The 19,072-nt window shown below is 34.3% G+C and overlaps 1 protein-coding gene across 2 annotated transcripts in view; it reads left to right on the top strand.

The window, feature by feature from the left end:
- Window positions 1-19,072, top strand: part of TXNL1 (thioredoxin like 1) — a 34,663-nt gene that overhangs the window by 10,202 nt on the left and 5,389 nt on the right. For both annotated transcript variants that reach the window (XM_060119153.1, XM_060119154.1), the window contains exons 2-7: window positions 1,317-1,413; window positions 3,340-3,513; window positions 11,647-11,769; window positions 13,445-13,514; window positions 15,445-15,617; window positions 18,042-18,146. In XM_060119153.1, the coding sequence (XP_059975136.1) occupies window positions 1,317-1,413; window positions 3,340-3,513; window positions 11,647-11,769; window positions 13,445-13,514; window positions 15,445-15,617; window positions 18,042-18,146 (742 nt within the window). The remainder of the gene's footprint in view (window positions 1-1,316; window positions 1,414-3,339; window positions 3,514-11,646; window positions 11,770-13,444; window positions 13,515-15,444; window positions 15,618-18,041; window positions 18,147-19,072) is intronic.

The raw sequence follows: 19,072 nt of genomic DNA, 5'->3' as shown, positions 1-19,072 counted from the left end.
GGGAGGCCCTATTTTTTTTTAATTAAAAAAAAATTTTTTAACATCTTTATTGGAGTATCATTGCTTTACAATGATGTGTTAGTTTCTGCTTTATAACAATGTGAATCTGTTATACATATATCCCCATATCTCCTCTCTCTTGTGTCTCCAAATTTGCATTTCCCTGGTTTCCATAGTGACCGAGGAAGTCTTTTTCTCTTTATGGACTGTTTGGATAACCTCATTTGTCCAGTTTGAGAGTACCCTTTTTTCTTTTGGATATCAGTCTTCTTATTGATTTGTAGGGGCTTTTTTACGTATTAGAGGTATAAGTCCTACGTTTGATATGTTTTACAGATATTTTTTACTAGTCTGTGGTTTGTCTTTTCACTCTCTAAATGGTATCTTGATGAACAAAAGGTCTTAACCTTAATATTTTCCAGCTTATCAAGTATATCCCAACATATCAATTATTCCCATTTTTCTTTAGTGCTTTTTGTGTTTTAAGAAATAAATCTTTGCTTACTCCAAGGTTTTGAAAGTATCCTGTGTATTTTTTTCCTAAAACTGTTGTTTTACCTTTCCCATTTAGATCTATAATCCATCTGGAATTGGTTTTTGTGTACAGTGTGAGTTAGGGGTAAAGATTCATTTTTCCCCCCATGTGGATATCCATATTGACTCAGCACTGTTTATTGAAAAGACCATCCTTTCCCCACTGTACTGCTGTGTCAACTTTTTCAGAAGTTCGGTTACTGTGTATGGGAGGGGTCTGTTTTTGGACCCTTTTCTTTTAAAATTGGTGAGTTTGTTTATCCTTTATACTCTTAATTTTATAAAGCTTTTTGTTAGTTATTAATATCTAGTAATGTAATTTCTTCAACTTTGAACCCCGAAATGCTTGGGCTATCCTTGATCTTTATTTCCCTATAAATTTTAGAATTTAAATTTGTTAATTTTTCCAAGCAAACCTTGGAATTTTACATTGACTTTAAAGATCAAATTGAGGAGACTTGACATCTTGACAATGTTGAGTTTTCCAATTCATAGGTATAGTATATTCCTCCATTTATTTAGATCTTTAATTTCTTTCAGTGAGAAGAAAGCTGGAAGACAACACTGTTAGACTTAAAGACTTAATATAAATCTGTAGTCATTAAGACAGTGTGGTACTGATGCAAGTGTATCTAAATAGTACAGTGGAAAAGACGAGAAAGTCTAAAGACAGGTTGATCAGAATGTTTTTAATTCTATGTTTTAATTGACAAGATCTTTAGAGTATAAATTAGTACAGTCTTTGGTGTTATTTTACCGAGCATCTCTTACTTTTCACACAGGTGTGGACCGTGTTTAAGGATTGCCCCAGCATTCAGTTCTATGAGTAATAAGTATCCACAAGCAGTATTCTTGGAAGTAGATGTACATCAGTGTCAGGTAAGGCAAAAGAGTCCTTAAAAAAATGTCTTTTTATTTACAAATTGATTTGAAATTCAACATTAATTTCATCCTTTATCTCTTTATGCACTAAGTACTTATTTTTTTGAAGGTAGGATAATATTATGTTAATGTCATTATTACAAATGTTGTTATGGCTGCATTAGTTAAGAGGGATAGTCCAATATTAACTACTTCTGAGTTTGCTAATAATATTTTTCTGGTACAAAACTAATATTATGTTGTTAAACTTAATAGGTCACCTGGCAGTTCTGTGTTTTACATTTCTTTATTTTTTTGTAAATCTAAAATTATATCTTATACTACAGACACATTGGTTGATTAGAAAGCCGTGGCAGAGAATTCTTGGATATAGTTTGTTTTGAATTGATCAGTTTATAACCCTAGTTCCAAAGCTGCATACTCAGCAGAAAGTTTAAAAATGTTGGTTACTGTTCATTGAGCCACAGTGTTGTAGGTAGATTGCCCTGGTTACTTAGTCAGCATGGCTATGTGACAGTTTTGTATTTGCGTATGTAGAAGTATGGAGGAGTTGTTAGAGAAAAAAAATTTTTGAAGGCTTCTTCCAAGACTAAAAATGTAGCCTTTTGACTAAATAACAGCTCTATAACTTTTTTTTTTCCTATTGAAGCTTTTGTCTTTGATACATTTCTGGGTTGGAAAAAAATCTTAGAATGTTATATAGCTTGCAGATAAGTATTTTGGGGATTTGGTGCAAACTCTATGTTATATGTTTATTGTTTAGTATTTATATCACATACTTCTGGACAGCAGCCCTGGCCTTATTTTAAGTATTCACTGTCTCTGATCCTGAAGTGCTGTCTTCCGGAGCTGTGTGGCCCTGTACAGTAACCACATGTGGTTGGGTACTGAGTACTTGAAGTGTGGCAAGTCCAAATTGAGATGTGCTATAAAATACATGTAGGATTTTGAAGGCTTAGTATGAAAGAAAATACGTAAAGTATGTCATTAACTTTTTACATTGACTATATGTTGAATTGCATATTTGGATTTACTAAGATAAATTATTTAAATGGATTTCAATTGTTTCTCTTTACTTTTTCCTTGTGGATACTAGAAAATTTAAAATTACATGTGTAGCTCACTTTTGTATCTTGTATTTCTTTTGGACAGCACTGTTCTAAAAGGTCAATCTTTTTTTTTTTTATGAGGCTTAGAAAAGACATCTCTGTAAACTTTATGCTTTTTTAAAAAAAACAATATAGTGGTACCTCTTCCTAGTGTTTGAATATGCAAGGTGACATACTTATTTTACTATTTTCTTTACACTTCTCATGTTTAATGAGTTTAATGAATCAGTGACTAATTAATTTTCTTTCGGTAGCTAGTCTTATGATCTCGTGGAGTTGGAGCAGAATTTACAAAGATACCCGTTGCGGTGTTTTTGATGGAAAACCAGAAGTCATTTCTTTAAGAGTAGAACTAGATGAGGATTGCAGTGCAAAGGGTGTTACCTCCTTTTCACGGACAGATGGGCTACTGTTTTTTCAGATGTGTACTTTTTCCTAGTAGCAGTGGTTTGTGTTGACATATCTCAGTACCCTTCTGGGGTTCTCCATTTGAGAAACAGTCTGTCCTTATGAGAGAACTGTCTGGTGTTGTAAAGTGCAATTTCTGTGTTAGAAGCCGATTGTTCTATTGGATGAAGCACTTAACACTAAAACAAAAATGCAGGGCTATTCTTCATTGCGGACATAAGGGTAATATAGTTGTGTCCCTTCAGAATAGTCCTGTTTTTTCTTAAGTAACAATTAGGAGTAAGTTATATTACATGTTTTTAGTTCATGCTTGCGATATTTAACTTCCATAGAGATGCAGAGTGGATATTCAGAGTGGTTTAAGAGTAGTTTTAATTCATAATGCTCTCTAACTTGACAATTCTAGGGAACAGCTGCCACCAACAATATATCAGCAACACCAACATTTCTGTTTTTTCGAAACAAAGTGAGAATTGATCAGTATCAAGGAGCAGATGCTGTGGGACTAGAGGAAAAGATCAAGCAGCACTTGGAAAACGACCCTGGAAGCAGCGAGGACACAGATATTCCAAAAGGCTATGTACGTAGAATTTAAAATGACGTCATGATATATCCTGCATTTGTCATTATTTGGTTGAAGTGAAGTTCACTGTTTTCATGTTTTGTCTTTTGCTAGTTAAGAATACTTTCAGTTAAGAACTTTAAAAGTAAATTTAGTAGCTGACTATTGGATTTTGTCTATGTTGTGTGTATTATAACCTTAAGCCCCCATCATAAACTATTTTTCCAAAGTTTCTCCTCCTTATTTTCTTTGCCACTTGTTTTTTTAATCTGCTTTCTGAACTATTTTAATAGCCATTTTAAAAATTATTTATTTATTTATTTTTATTTTATTTTATTTTTGGGTGCGTTGGGTCTTCGTTGCTGTGCGGGCTTTCTCTAGTTGCGACGAGCGGGGTCTCCTCTTCGTTGTGGTGCACGGGCTTCTCATTGCAGTGACTTCTCTTGTTGCGGAGAAGGGACTCCAGGAACGCGGGCTTCATTAGTTGTGGCATGTGGACTCAGTAGTTGTGGCTCACAGGCTCTAGAGCACAGGCTCAGGAGTTGTGGCGCACGGGCTTAGTTGCTCCGCGGCATGTGGGATCTTCCCGGACCAGGGCTCGAACCCATGTCCCCTGCATTGGCAGGTGGATTCTTAACCACTGTGCCACCAGGGAAGTCCCAATAGCCATTTTTAAACATTTGGTTTTTACTTTTTTCCCCTCCCAAAGTGAAAAAAATTTTCACTCTTTGACAATTGTGTAAAATGACATGTAAATTTTAGTGTATGACCATTACATATTGAACTCCCTTTTCTGCTGGTTTCTAAAGTTTTCTTTTTCTTTTTAAATGTATGTATTTAAAAACCCTAGTTATTGATTTTTAGAACCAAATGTGACTTTAGTATTGGATATGTTTTTCAAAGTTTTAAGAGTTATTATTCTAAATAATAACTTGAAGACTTAAGAACGTCAAAGTTTTTGAAAATATATAATATGAATAGTCATAATTTGTGTCTATCATGAGAGCTATTCAGGAAGGAAGTAAAATTCAGAAGTAGCACTTCCTGGTAGCTGACTTGTTTATGCAAATCGGTAAAACCTGCATACCAAAATAATATTTGTATATATATTTTTAAATTTTGCTTGTTATAAAGTTATTGTGTTAGCAGATTAAAAATGACTTTTTTTTTAAAAAAAAGTGTTACCTCGAGTTAAAGCTAGTATATGAAAGCATGCATACCAAGTACATTAAAAATTTTATTTATTTATTTGGCTGCGTCGGGTCTTAGTTGCGGCATGAGGAATCTTTCGTCGCAGTGCACGGTCTCTTCGTTGTGGTGTGAGGACTTCTCTCTAGTTGTGGCACGTGGGCTCTAGAATGTGTGGGCTCAGAAGTTGCAGCATGTGGGCTCTAGCTGTGGTGGGCAGGCTCCAAAGTGCTCAGGCTCAGTAGTTGCAGCACGTGAGTTCTCTAGTTGTGCACGGGCTCTAGAGCTTGCGGGCTCAGTAGTTGTGGTGTGCAGGCTTAGTTGCCCCACGGCATGTGGGATCTTAGTTCCCTGACCAGGGATCAAACCTGTGTCCCCTGCATTGGAAGGAGGATTCTTAACTATTGGACCACCAGGGAAGTCCACCAGGTACATTAAAACAGGCCTGCCATGGAGCTACCAGTCATTATGTAAGGCCCTTAAATTCATGTTGAATAAGGAGAACCTGTAGTCAGGTATATATGAGAGATTCTTTTTGTGTGTATGGGTGGAGGGGGAGTTGTGTCTTCAGAAAGTGTCTTTAACATGTGGTAGTGGCATTAATTAAGTTAAGGACTTAATAATTAATATTTATTTAAAATAGAACTGTTATATGATAATTTGAAATGGTAGTATTCAGTTAGGAAGTATGAACATGTGTAAGTCAGGGTTATGACACCTTTTGGAAAATTTTGGAAATCATTTGACTTGTAAACAGTTGTGTTTACTTCTTTGTATTTTTTTCCTTGATTAGCAAGGATTTTTGCCTGAAAAAGTCTTATGGGCACAACAGTCTTGGCTGCTCAGCTGCAGCGATACTTCTTTACATCAGCTAAGTGTGATATCAGGGTTTTGGGTAGGAAATAAGGGAAAAATGAAGTTTTAGGAAATAAGACATTTAATTTCATCCAGATGTTATGAATACAAAGTAAAAAGCTGTTAAAAACATTTTCATTTTTTCACATCAGGTGTCAATGAAGACTTGAAAAGTTTTGAACTATAGGTCTTATAGGGTTATTAAATATTTAAAACTGGTAATGTGTTCCCAAGAACGGCATTGTTTTCACAACACAAATGGAAACTGAATGAAAACCTGTATCTTAAAGTAGATTTATATATAAGTATTGCAAAAATGTATTGACAGTTTTAAAATAAAATTTTAGGTTTCTTAGAATAAAGACTTTCTCTCATTACGTTTTAATGCTAAAAGGCTATATAATTATTGATTTCACACATCCTATAGTTTTGAAACTCCTGATTTGACTGGAGCCAGAGTGAAAGAAAGAAATATCTCTCTTAGGGGGGTTTGAGATATTAAAGATGTGGGGTATGATACTCAAAAGGTTAAGAATCAAAAATCAGAAGTAATACAGTGTTTTTGTAAACATCATGACTTTGAGTTTTTAATGTGTTTATTGAAGTTTGGAAAAAAATTTTTTTCCAATCCTGATGTCTTTTATTTATTTCTCTTATCTTACTGTAGTGACTTATTCCACAGTAGTGTTGAAAGCAGACATCCTTGACTCGTTCCTTATCTTAGGGGGAAAGCATGCAGTCTTTCACTATTAAGTATGATATTAGCTAGAAGTTTTTCATATATGCCTTTTATCAGGTTGAAGAAATTCTCTTCTATTCCTAATTTGTTGAGGATTTTTTAAAATCAGAAATGGATATTAGATTCTTGAAAATATTTTTTTCTGTGTCCATTGAGATGATCATGTTTCAACATTTTGTTTCTTAACATGGTGAATTACATTGAGTGACTTCTGCATGTTAAACCAGCGTACCATAACCTAGCATACTCTAGCCACTCTTGACTATGATGCATTATCCTTTTAATATATTGTTGAATTATGTTTGCTAAAATTTTGTTTAAAATATTTGCCTCTATATATATGAGGGACATTGGTCTGTAGTTTCCTTTCTTGTATGTTTTGGTATGAGGGTAATGCTGGTGTCATTAAATTAGTAAATATTCTCTCCTCTTCAATTTTCTGAAAGAGTTTGTGTAGAATGGGTACTGTTTCTTCCTATAATATTTGTTAGAATTTAATAGTAAAGCCAGCTGTACCTGGAGTTTTCTTTGTGGGAAGATTTTTAACTACAAATTTAGTTTTTAAAAATAGGTAAACAATCCAGTTATCTATTTCTTCTTGAGTGAGCTTTGGTGGTTTGTGTCTTTCAAGGGATTTTCCATTTCATTTGTGTTATTGAACTTATGTGCAAAAAATTGTTCATAATATATTCTCTCATTTTTTTAATATCTAAAGAAACTGTAGTACCGTCACCTCTCCTAATATTGGGATTTTTTTGTCTTGACCACTCTGGCTAGATGTTTCTTAACTCACTGATCTTGTCAGAGAACCAGCTTTTGATTTCATTGAGTTTCTCTATCGTTTTTCTGTTTTTCATTTCATTGTTTTGATGTTTATTATTTTCTTTTCTCTGTTTACTTTGGGTTTAATTTGCTGTTCTCTTTCTAGTTTCTTAAGGTTGAATTTGAGACCTTTCTTCTTGCCTAATATAGACATTTAGTGCTATAAATTCCCTGCCCTGGGACTTCCCTGGTGGTCCAGTGGTAAAGAATCCACCTTCCAATGCAGGGGATGTGGGCTCAGTATCTGGTTGGGAACTGAGACCCCACATGCTGCGGGGCAGCTAAGCCTGAGCGCCACAACTGCTGAGCCCGTGTGCCTCAACCAGAGAGCCTGTGTGCTCTGGAGCCCGACACCACAACTAGAGAGAAGCCCACGTGCCACCACAACAAAAAATATCCCACATGCCACAACAAAGACCCAACGCAGCCAGAAAGAAAAAAAAGTCCCTGCCCCAAGTATCTCTTTAGAAGTTGGGAAAGTTTTAAACATTCTATTTTTTCTCTCCCCTGTTTTCTTTTTTTTTTTTAATTTATTGTTTCTAAAATTTTATTTTATTTTATTTTTTTAACACCTTTACTAGAGTATAATTGCTTTACAATGGTATGTTAGTTTCTGCTTTATAACAAAGTGAATCAGCTATACATATACATATATCCTCATATCTCCTCCCTCTTGCGTCTCCCTCCCACCCCTCCTATCCCATAATTTATTTTTTTAAAAATATCTTTATTGGAGTATAATTGCTTTACAATTCCATATTTTGTAAGAGTACCTAGTATGGCTTCAAATCGCATGAGGGGGCTATAAATATCAAGTCTTCCTCTCTAGAAGTTTGCAGGCTAGGCACTCTGGAATCGAACTTGTATTTGCATGTGTTCTAAACCTTGAGGCTTATTAGTGTATTTCAGTGTTCCAACCTCTGAACTGTAGGTTTTGGTCTACAAATGTGTCACATTCATCAAAATAAACATTAAATGTCCCTAATTTATGTAGTAGGTAGGACAGATCTTTCTTTAACCAAAAACTTGAAGCATGGAAAGTTTTTTCTAACTTCCTGTGTGTCTCATGTTGCATTCCACTCACCTCCTACCCCCAAAGGTGAAATCTATTCAAGCAAACAAACAAAAAAATCTAGTTGACAGAGTAGTGTTATAAACATGCATGTCATTCACCTGTGTTCATCAGTTGTGAATATTTCCCTGTTTTTGTTCTATCTTGATATGTATTCATCTACTTTTATATTTTGCAGCATCATTTACAGAGTAAGTTATAGACATCCAGATGGTTCATCTGTAAATATTTCAGCATGGAGCTCCTAAGAACAAGGACATTCTCTTATATAGTCATGATACCATTATCACTTCTAAGAAATTTAACATTGATACGATATCTATCCCTAATGTACAGCCTGTATTCAAATTTCCTTAATATATCTCCAAAATATACTTTATAGCTGTTTTTCCCCAATCTTGGATCAAATCAAGGGTCATGCGTTGCATTTAAGTTGTCAATCTCTTTAGTGTTCTTTAGTCTAGAAACTTCTCTCTGCCTTTTTTCTTTCATGACTGCCTTTTAATTTGGCTGTGCCACGCGGCATGTGGGGTCCTAGTTCCCTGACCAGGGATCGAACCTGAGCCCCCTGTATTGGAAGCGCAGAGTCCCAACCACTGGACCTCCAGGGAAGTCCCATGACTGCCTTTTTTTAAAGTATAAAGCCACACCAGTCTACTGTAGTAGCCACTAGGCACATGTGGCAATTTTTATGTGACTAGGGCAACTGAGGAACTGAATTTTTAGTTTTATCTATTTTTAATGGATTTAGTTTTATATTTACACATGTGGCTAATGGCTATCTCATTGTACAGTGCAGGTCTGGACCATTTGTCTTACACAGTGTCGCACAGTCTGGATTTGTCTGATTGTTTTCTCATTATTCTTTCCTCATTATTGGCAAGTTGATTGCATAAGTAGTGATACTTATGTCCAATTACATATTTTCCAAATATGTCAATTTGCAGTTATGTCAAGTCTACAATATTATGCCAGTTTGTCCCAGACAGTGTTGTATAACAGAGCACTTTAATGCAACTGTTCGAATATGATACTTGTTTTGTGTGACCCATGATAAATTAAAAAGCCATTTTAAATTATTTACTTATTTAGTTTATTTTCATCATTAAGGTATTGGAAGTATGACTGCAATGTTGTCTTCAAGCCTGGGGTCTTGATCCTGCATATAGTATGGAAGAGCCATCTCGGTAGGATGGTAGACAAATGTTTGAAAGATTTTGTCACATTTTCAAGGCAAATGTTCAAGAAGTTCAGAATAATTCTGTAGTAGTAGAACTTAGCTGTGCAGTGCTCCTTTTCTTCCTACCTCCCTTTTTGAATTGGCTACATTATGTTACCCTGAGTAATACATTTAACATCTGATGCAATGTAACATTTGATATAATAGAAAAGAATATTTTGGCTTTGGAAGCATTTAGGCTAGTCTATGAATAATTAAGGGTCTATTCTAATGGATTATTACCATATTGATAATTACTTGAAATGTAAAGTTTTCTTTAGTCTTTCAGAACTATATACACATGTATTAGTATGTGTATTAGTATTCGTAATAAAGACTGATAGAATGGTGAACATGTAACTGATAATTTAGAATACTTGGTAATCTTTATTTTTTATTTTTTAATTTTTTTAAAATTACTTGGTAAACTTTAAAAACAGTTTTTGTTTAGTAGATGAAATGGAAACTTTTCTAGAAAAATAGTTTCAAAATCAACTCCACTAGAAGCAGAACTCCTAAATAGACCAATCACCATTGAGGAAGTAGAGAAAATAGTAAAAGAGCTCTTCCATAAATACGAAGATGACTTCACAGGGAAATTCTACCAAATCTTTAAAGATCAGGTAGTATGGTGTTAACTGCAACCACACAAGACCGTATAAAAAGAGAGAAAACTTAAAATTTTCTTTTTGAAGTTAGTTATGACATTGATCCCAGAATCTGACAAAGTTTGCAGCAAAAAAGAAAGCTACCAACCAGTTCCAGTTAGGAATATTAGTGTACAAATCTTAAATAAAATATTAGTAAACAAAATTCAGCAATCTAGAGGAGAAAAATCATGATTTCCTAATATGGGGAAAAAGCATTTGACAGAATGCAATATCTATTTATTCCTAAAGTGTTCAATAAAATTTTAATGGGAAGTACTGGAGGCATTCCCACTGAAGTCAGAAACAAGACAGGGATGACCACTGTCACTGCAACTCTGTGGCGTTGTGTTGAAAGTATTAGCCAAAACGTATACAAGAAAGTGTTAAATGACACCACAGGGAAGCACTCAGCAAAATCCGGAATATAAGAAATCTATAGGCTAAATGACTGTAGATTAAAAGAGATTTAAGAGACATTAGCCAAATATGGTATTTATACTTTTCTTGGATTCTTATTCTGAGACTAAGTAATTTCAACTGTAAAACATTTATGAGACAGTTGAAGAAATTTGAACACTGATATTGATGATATTAAAATATTATTCATTGTTTTAGTTGTGATAATGATATTGAGGATTTATTTTTGAGTACTTATCTCTTGTGAACACACTGAAATGTTCATGAATGAAATGAAAAAAAAATTTACTTGAAAATAATTGGGAGAAAGGTTGGGAATGGTTACAGGGTAAAGGTGAGATAAGAGTGGGCATGAGTTGATGATTATTGTAGCTGGGAGGTGGATACCTGAGGTTCACTGTATTAGTCTATTTGTGTATGTTTGGAATTTTCCATGATAAAAATTTTTTAAATAGTTATTTGCTATTCATCTTTAAACTCTTCACGGATATAGGTTTAAAGAGTGCATGATTACTAGAAGAGGGAAGTAGGCTTTCTTTGGATATTTTGTAGATATTTTAATTTACATATTTTCCACTGCAAAACACTGTTATTAAAAAACGTATAAGTCAACATTTAATAATCTTTGTGTTAAAGACTTGGTTTTGGATTCTTATTAAGTGGGCTAAGCCTAAATTTGGCTTTAATTATTAGTGGTAGATGTCAGTTAGAAGTTCAAATGAAAGGGTTATTATAAAAGTTTTAGTAACTATTTTAAATGAGATAGAAGTTTTCTTTAAAATTGCTTAATCAAGAGAGAGTCACTCCAATATAAAATAAAAAGTTTAAAAAAAAGAATCACATACAAGGATGTATTGTACAACACAGGGAATAATCAGTATCTTATAACTATAAATGGAATATAACCTTTAAAAATTTTCAATCACTGTGTTGTACCCTGGAAACATAATATTGTACAGTAAAAAAAAAGAATCACATACAAGGATGTATTGTACAACACAGGGAATAGTCAGTATTTTATCGTAACTATAAATGGAATATAACCTTTAAAAATTGTTAATCACTGTGTTGTACCCCGGAAACATAATATTGTACAATAAAAAAAAGAATCACATATTTACATTTCTTATTAAGATTTTTATACCAAATCCAAATGCTTTGCCTAAAGTCTTGGTTTAATGTTTTTCAGATGGATTTAATGCCTTTTATTAACAAAGCTGGCTGTGAATGTCTTAATGAAAGTGACGAGCATGGATTTGACAACTGTTTACGAAAAGACATGACCTTCTTGGAATCTGATTGTGATGAACAGGTAACCGAATGCTTAAGGCTTGTAGGGATTATCAGTATTTATGCCTGCTCTTGTTTCTTGTTCAGGTTTCCATCTCAGGATTTCATGTTTCTCTTTTCCGGATGCTCACTTCTTTCTTCCTTTTTATAACTTCACCCCTGTCCTTTGACCCTGCAGACCCCCCTCATTTCTTTGTTCTTCTGTGCCAGCTGCACTACAGAGAATCACCGATCTCTTGGATTGCCCCGAAGGCTGAGTTGAGCCTTCACTTTTCTTAAATCCTTTTGTTCATTCTTGACTTGGCTTCATACTTCCTACACGACTTTGTCCCTGAGAAATAGAAACTAATTAGATGAGCACTCCCTGTATGTCTAGTCCTCACTCCCAGATGTAAACCTGTTGTATTTCCCTATAATTCCCAGCATTATTGTCCCAGAGGAAGTAGTGTAGTATAGTACTGCCTTTATCAAGCCATCTCCGTCTTCATCTTGACTGTTATTTTTCTTAATTTAATTTCTATTCCATTGCCTCTGCTTTGTCCCCATTTCCTGTTCATCTTTTACATGTTCACAAAAGTTATTTCTCTAAAATATAAATCTGATCATGCTTCTCTTTCTTAAAAGAGTTAAATTGTTCTTCAGTGACTTCAGGAAGAAGGTGTCGTATTCTTGCTGACTCTATCTGCTTCTAGCTTTCTACTCTCATAATCCTCTTCACCTGTGGTTCAGGTCTCTGTGTGTCATGCTTATTTTCTGACACACAATTACAGGTCAAGTATAAAAAGTACTTACATAACCAAAGGGAGTAATATAAGTATTTTCTTAAGCAAATAGACCACAGTGATTTGAAATCATAAATCCAAATCCCATCTTTCTTTGCTCCAGCCAGAGCTACCTTACTGTATAGCTTTGAGAGTATCATTCACATTGTGCTCCTTGTAAATGGTGCCCTGAAAATAATGTGGTGATGAGTAGAAGGACTGGCTACAGCTTCCCAGAAATCTTCCTGCCAAGGAAATCTTCCTCCCGGGGTAGAAGCATAGGTACCTACATCAGACAGAATTTTAGCTGGAAAGAAGATTGAGTGAATGAATCAGAGATAGGCATTTTGGCATTGTTTTGTGTTCCAGTTCCCTTACCTGGCTTTTCAGATTCAGTTAGATGAATTTAAGATGGAGGTTTGGAGGTTACTGTTAGAGCTGTGAGTCCTGTTCTCTTGAGTTTTGGATCAGATAGAGTTCATTTGAGGTCTAGTCTCTCCACGTAGCCTGTGTGCATTGTCTCCAAATTGTCAAGTGACGTGGGTGGGTGCTTCCACAAATAAATTGTTTTGGAAAATAATAAGCTTAATATGCTAAAATATATAGTTTAAATTTTAATTTCGGGATTTTGTTTGATTTTTTTGGAAAGCAGATTGCTTATCAGTTTTAGGTCACAAGACTTTAGGTTCTTACATATAATTTTAGTTAATTCTATTAAATTTTGTTGTTATTTTTTTATACGAATAATACATTAATGTATTTCTCAAATGTCAACCTAATCAAGTTACTTTCAGCTTACTGATATTCTGTATTACATTGGTTTTGTTAGATGAATTAAATTTTGTCTGCTTCTTAGTTATTTAAATCTCCTTAGCTATTGTGTTATTTATGGTGTTCAACAGCTCTTTAAAAATGAAACTATTATTTTCTTCACAGCTCCTTATTACCGTGGCATTCAATCAGCCTGTTAAGCTTTACTCAATGAAATTTCAAGGGCCGGATAATGGTGAGTAATGGGCAGCTTTTCTTTAAACTAACTTTCTGCTCTGTAGACCTGCTAGCACATATTTAAAACCTTGCTTTTTTTTCTTTTCTTTTTTTTTAAATGGAGGTATAGTTGATGTATACTCCTATGTAAGTTTTAAGTGTACAACATAGTGAGTCACAGTTTTTAAGGGTTATTCCATTTATAGTCATTCTAAAATATTGGCTGTATTCCCTGTGTTGTACAGTATATCCTTGTAGCTTACTCATTTTATACATAGAAGTTTGTACCTCTTAATCTCTTACCCCTATCTTGCTCCTCCCCCCTCCCCTCTTCCACACTGGTAACCACTAATTTGTTTTCTTTATCTGTGAGTCTGCTTCTTCTTTGTTATATTCCCAAGTTTGTCTTATTTTTCAGATTCCACATATAAGTGATATCATACAGCATTTGTCTTTCTCTGTCTGACCTATTTCACTTAGCATAATACCCTCCAGGTCCATCCATGTTGTTGCAGATGGCAAAATTTCATTCTTTTTTATGGTTGAGTAGGATTTCATTGTATATATATTTACTACATCTTCTTTATCCATTCTGTTGATGGACACTTAGGTTAAAACTTTTTATTAAATAGAGGTAAAGATTTCTTATTTTGGGAAGGAGTGGAATTGTTCTTACAACAAAGCAGTGGGCAAATAATGTGAGATGATTGGACTGAAAGTAATAAAGAAACGTTTACCCTTTTTCCAAAGTTTTTTTATTTTAGAATTTAAGTTCCCTCTTAATCTGAAAACGAGGGAGCCCTTTCTTCCAACTAAAGATTCTAGGTTTGAGGTAGCTATTTTTCAGGATCAGAACTGGGAGAATTATTTCACATTCCTCCTGTTATAGGTGATAATACAGGCTCTGGATCTTCCTATTTGTGCTCTAATTACAGTTTCATCTTCTTTATACATATTATGATGCTGTAAACATGATTGTACAGACTTAGCATTTTTCTTTTCATTAAATAAAGAATTGTTCTATTCACCCCACCCCCACCCCCTTTTTTCTGTTTCTTACTGAAGTGTTTTTTGCTGGTTGGGGCGGACGTGGGAGGGGGCATGGGGTGGGGAGTGGGGACTAGGATTTTGGTTTTTTTAGTTGGTTGGGAGAAATAGTACACTTATCAGGAAGCATTCCCTTATCATTTGCTATTCTAAATTTTCGTGTATTAATGATTTTTCACTAATAAAATTGTTTCTTTATTCTGAGAATGCAAAGTATTTATAAAAGCAAATGCTATGGAAATGAGTATTTAAGCAGTGTGACTATCTTAAGATTCCTTAATCAGTCACAAAACACTGGTCTGAAGTTAAAAGGACTAAGACATTCTATCAATATGATTTTACCACTGAGCACATGCTAATCCCTAAGATGAATTTTGGTAGTTTGTGTAATTAATTTCCTTCTGGCTAAATGTTGTCACTGATAGTGCTTTCCTCCTAAATAACAAAATGTACCAACTGATGGCAACTGCAAGACCCACGTCAATGTTACTTCTTTTATGGAACTTTCTGTCGGCCTGCATGTGCTGTCAGACTCCACTGCCACCTCCCCTATACCTCCTCACTGAGAGTTGTACATGTATCATAGTATGTCTTTTATAGTTGAGGGCAAGAACTCTGTGTATATATTATGCATGTACATATATATGTATGTGTTTTCATCTAGTATTCCTAGTACCTTGTATAGCTTTAGCAGGCCAAGAATATACCAGTAAATGTCTGTTGGTGGGGGGGGGAGTATGGTTGTGAAAATACTCAGACTTTCTTAAAATTTCTAAAGATAGAGGTAGTTATGTGCATATGTGTTTATGTCCTTCTGTTTGTATAGTGTGAATGTAATGATAAAGGGAACAAAGTATTGTATGTTTGGCATTAGCATTTAATTTTATTTTACCATTTTATAGGTCAGGGTCCTAAGTATGTAAAAATTTTTATCAATCTACCCCGGTCTATGGATTTTGAAGAGGCAGAAAGAAGTGAGCCAACTCAAGCTCTGGAACTAACAGAGGATGATATTAAAGAAGATGGTATTGTCCCACTTCGTTATGTAAAGTTTCAGAATGTTAACAGTGTAACTGTAAGTGGTATTTCATTCAGATATATTTAACGGGTTGTGGGTGACAGTTCATGCCATCTTTAGTATCCTAGCTGATTCCAAGTGATCCTTAAAAGTAATAATTGTCCACTTGGTTTGAAATGCATAAACATGTCTAATGAGCTAATTAAATTTCCTTCTTTCTAATTTGTCTGTGTGCCCTAAAGAGGAAAGACAGATAGATTTTTTTTTAATTTGTGGATTTGTCAGTTTACATATATATATATATATATATATATATATATATATATAACGTATATATCTTTGGCAACTTTTGTTATAAGTTTATTCTAGAAGATTTATACTTAAATAGAAGATATTTGTACTTCCTTCATACCTGGTGATGAGTGATGATACGTTTGTAAAGTCCAATTTACTTCTCTAGAATATAGAGTTTTTAATATTGTAGTGGCCGTGATCTCAGTAAAAATGACTTTTAAAAGATAGTTTTATATTATCTTAATTTACATTAAGAAAGCAGCAGCTTTTTAGCAGTTATTAATTGCTTTTGTGAATTCTAGTATTAAAACCCAACACACGCTTCTAAACCACCCATCCACCCTAGCCCGTTGCTTCAGAGGAGGGCGTAGAAGGGTTATAAAAGAATAGTGGAATACCTAGAAAAAGGAGTAGGAACCAGCACAGAGTCACTTGAGAACAAGGCATGCCAAGCTAATGTGATTTCTTTGTGTTAGTGGATTCTGGTTTTTGTAAATTAGAAGAATGCCATAGCATGTGTTCATTTTAGGAGGTTTTCAGTGGAATTTCACGGAATATACTTAGTGGTAAGATGAAAGATTATATGAAGTTGAGTTTTCAGTAGTTGAAATATTTTACCCAGATGAAATTAAAGAAAATGGTTATATCATACTGGAACACTGGTTATGAAAAATTTTTTTGACTTTACTCATATTTGTAACATCCAATTAATAACACCTGTTGCTTTATTTAGTGATGGGAGGAAGGCATTTGTTTATTGGAAAAGCCCTTTAAACCCAGAGATCCTAATATAATCTCCTCTATCTTTGAGAATCATTGAACATAGTTATCTTGTGATAGGTTCACAGTTATCACTGTGTCCTATCAAAATCAAAATTTTAGTCAGTGACTTAAATCCAGACACAGAAAGCATGCCTGTCACTTTTTTTGGTGATAAAATTGAAATTGAAATGACAGGTTTTTTTTTTAATTTATTTATTTTATTTATTTTTGACTGTGTTGTGTCTTCGTTTCTGCGTGAGGGCTTTCTCTAGTTGCGGCAAGCGGGGGCCACTCTTCATCGCGGTGCGCGGGCCTCTCTTGTTGCGGAGCACAGGCTCCAGACACGCAGGCTTAGTAGTTGTGGCTCACGGGCCTAGTTGCTCCGCGGCATGTGGGATCCTCCCAGATAAGGGCTCGAACCCGTGTCCCCTGCATTGGCAGGCAGATTCTCAACCACTGCGCCACCAGGGAAGCCTGAAATGACAGTTTTGATCAGGAAGTGTAATCAGAATAAGTAGATGGATTTTAAAAGCAGTAAATATAAACTGTTGTGCTTAGATTAAAAAAGCATTGCAAATAAATAGAGAGCTAGTTTAATAGTCCACTTATTATAGACTTAGAGTTTTTAATTGAATAGCTCAGTTTGAGATGAATCTGTGGTTTCCTGTATAAACAACAAAAACTGATTGCTTAGTGCCATCTGAGAATGAAAAAAGTATGTTGCTGAATTCAAGAGAGGCAATAATCTTAAGTAGACAGCATGTAGAGTATTATTTTTTTAATAGAGCAAATTTTAAGAATCCAGTATATTGAAAAAGGATCTATGAGTAAAGTTTCTGTCTCCTAACATGCTGAGGGGAGTTTTTAAGTAGAAAGGGTAAAGAGCCAAGCTTAAAAAAACATGTAAGCCACAGTATAGTTTTAGGACCCTATTTCCAGTACTATTCTTTTCTTTTAAAATTGTAGGAAATAGAATGAATGAAGGATTATCAGAAAGAATATAACAGCAGAGATTTTCCTCAGTGAAAAATTATAATTTTAGTAAAGTTTCAGTAGCACTCTGCCCATTGTAATCATGAACTTCATACTCTTTCAACATTCTCTGTAAATAATTTAACTATGACCCTTCCACACCATCACACTAAATCATTAAGAACTTGTGTATGTGAGTGTCTTGCCATGACATCCCTGGAGAAGGTAAGAATAGCTGGGCAAACAATAGAATTAATAATGCTATAGGAGTACTAGTCTAAATGTAATTCAGATTAATCCTTACAAAGAATGGAAGGTATTTTTATTAATAACCTAAGGAAATTGATTAAATTTAAAGCATGTTTATAAAAGAAGGAGTGTAATCATTAATGTAAAAATTCTTTCCTTTTTTGGTGTGTGTGTGTGTGTGTGTGTGTGTGTGTGTGTGTGTAGATATTTGTTCAGTCCAATCAAGGTGAAGAAGAAACAACAAGAATTTCATATTTTACTTTTATTGGGACTCCAGTCCAGGCAACAAATATGAATGACTTCAAACGAGTAAGTTTGTTTAAATGATAGCTAGGAGAAATAAAAATAACAATTTTAAGGAAATAATTTTAAAGCTATCAAAATCATATGTCATGAAATTTTATAAGGTTAAACAGAACAGTAGGTTCTTCTAATCACATTTTTAGATTTCTTACTAAACGAAATCTCTAATAAAAATAAGTCCTACTGATATAGTGTCTATTACTGAATGGCATCCAAATAAGAGGGGTAAAAATTATTGTTTGGTTATAGAAAGAAGTTAGGAATAATGAAAAATAGTAGTAAGTTAAATCATTATTAATGAATTTTTAAGAACTTTGCTTGCTTATATTAAGATTTTGATTATCATCGTTTCTGATGAAAACATATTTAAAATGGCAATTTTAATCAAAAAGAATGGACTCAGTTTTACTACACTGAGATGCTTTCAAACCATGTCTTCGTGCTGAAAGAACACATTTCAGCAAGTAACTATTCAGTGAACAGGCATATATGTATGTATTCAGTGAATTTTTTTGTTTTTGAGGACATAGTCCTAAAGTTTGTGAAAGAATTTATAAGTTACATGGGACCTTTAGGAAAGAGAACATTTTTTCATTCTTGGAACTACTTTTAATTGGTAACAGTTCATTTAGGATGACTCTTAAAATATACAACCACAGATCATAGATGTACTTATCAGTACAGAGCCCAGTTGCTGTACACAGACTAAATGTGCAGCAGCACCAGAGATGTAGGTTTTACTGTGTTTCTGATGGCTGCATCTGGCGGGCAGTCTAGAACTTGGGGTGATTATAAGAGAGGAAGAGTTTCCCTAGCACTGCCAACGCCTGGAGGAAGAGGCACCTGGCTTAAAACTTAGAGCCCTGTTTGGGGAATTGGAGCCATGGAACACCCTGAAAACGTATTCTTTTTGATGGCACTGCAGATCTAAT

This window comes from Mesoplodon densirostris, chromosome 15 (assembly GCF_025265405.1).
Source record: "Mesoplodon densirostris isolate mMesDen1 chromosome 15, mMesDen1 primary haplotype, whole genome shotgun sequence".
Lineage (NCBI taxonomy): Eukaryota > Metazoa > Chordata > Mammalia > Artiodactyla > Ziphiidae > Mesoplodon > Mesoplodon densirostris.
This window is presented reverse-complemented; position numbering and strand designations above follow the sequence as displayed.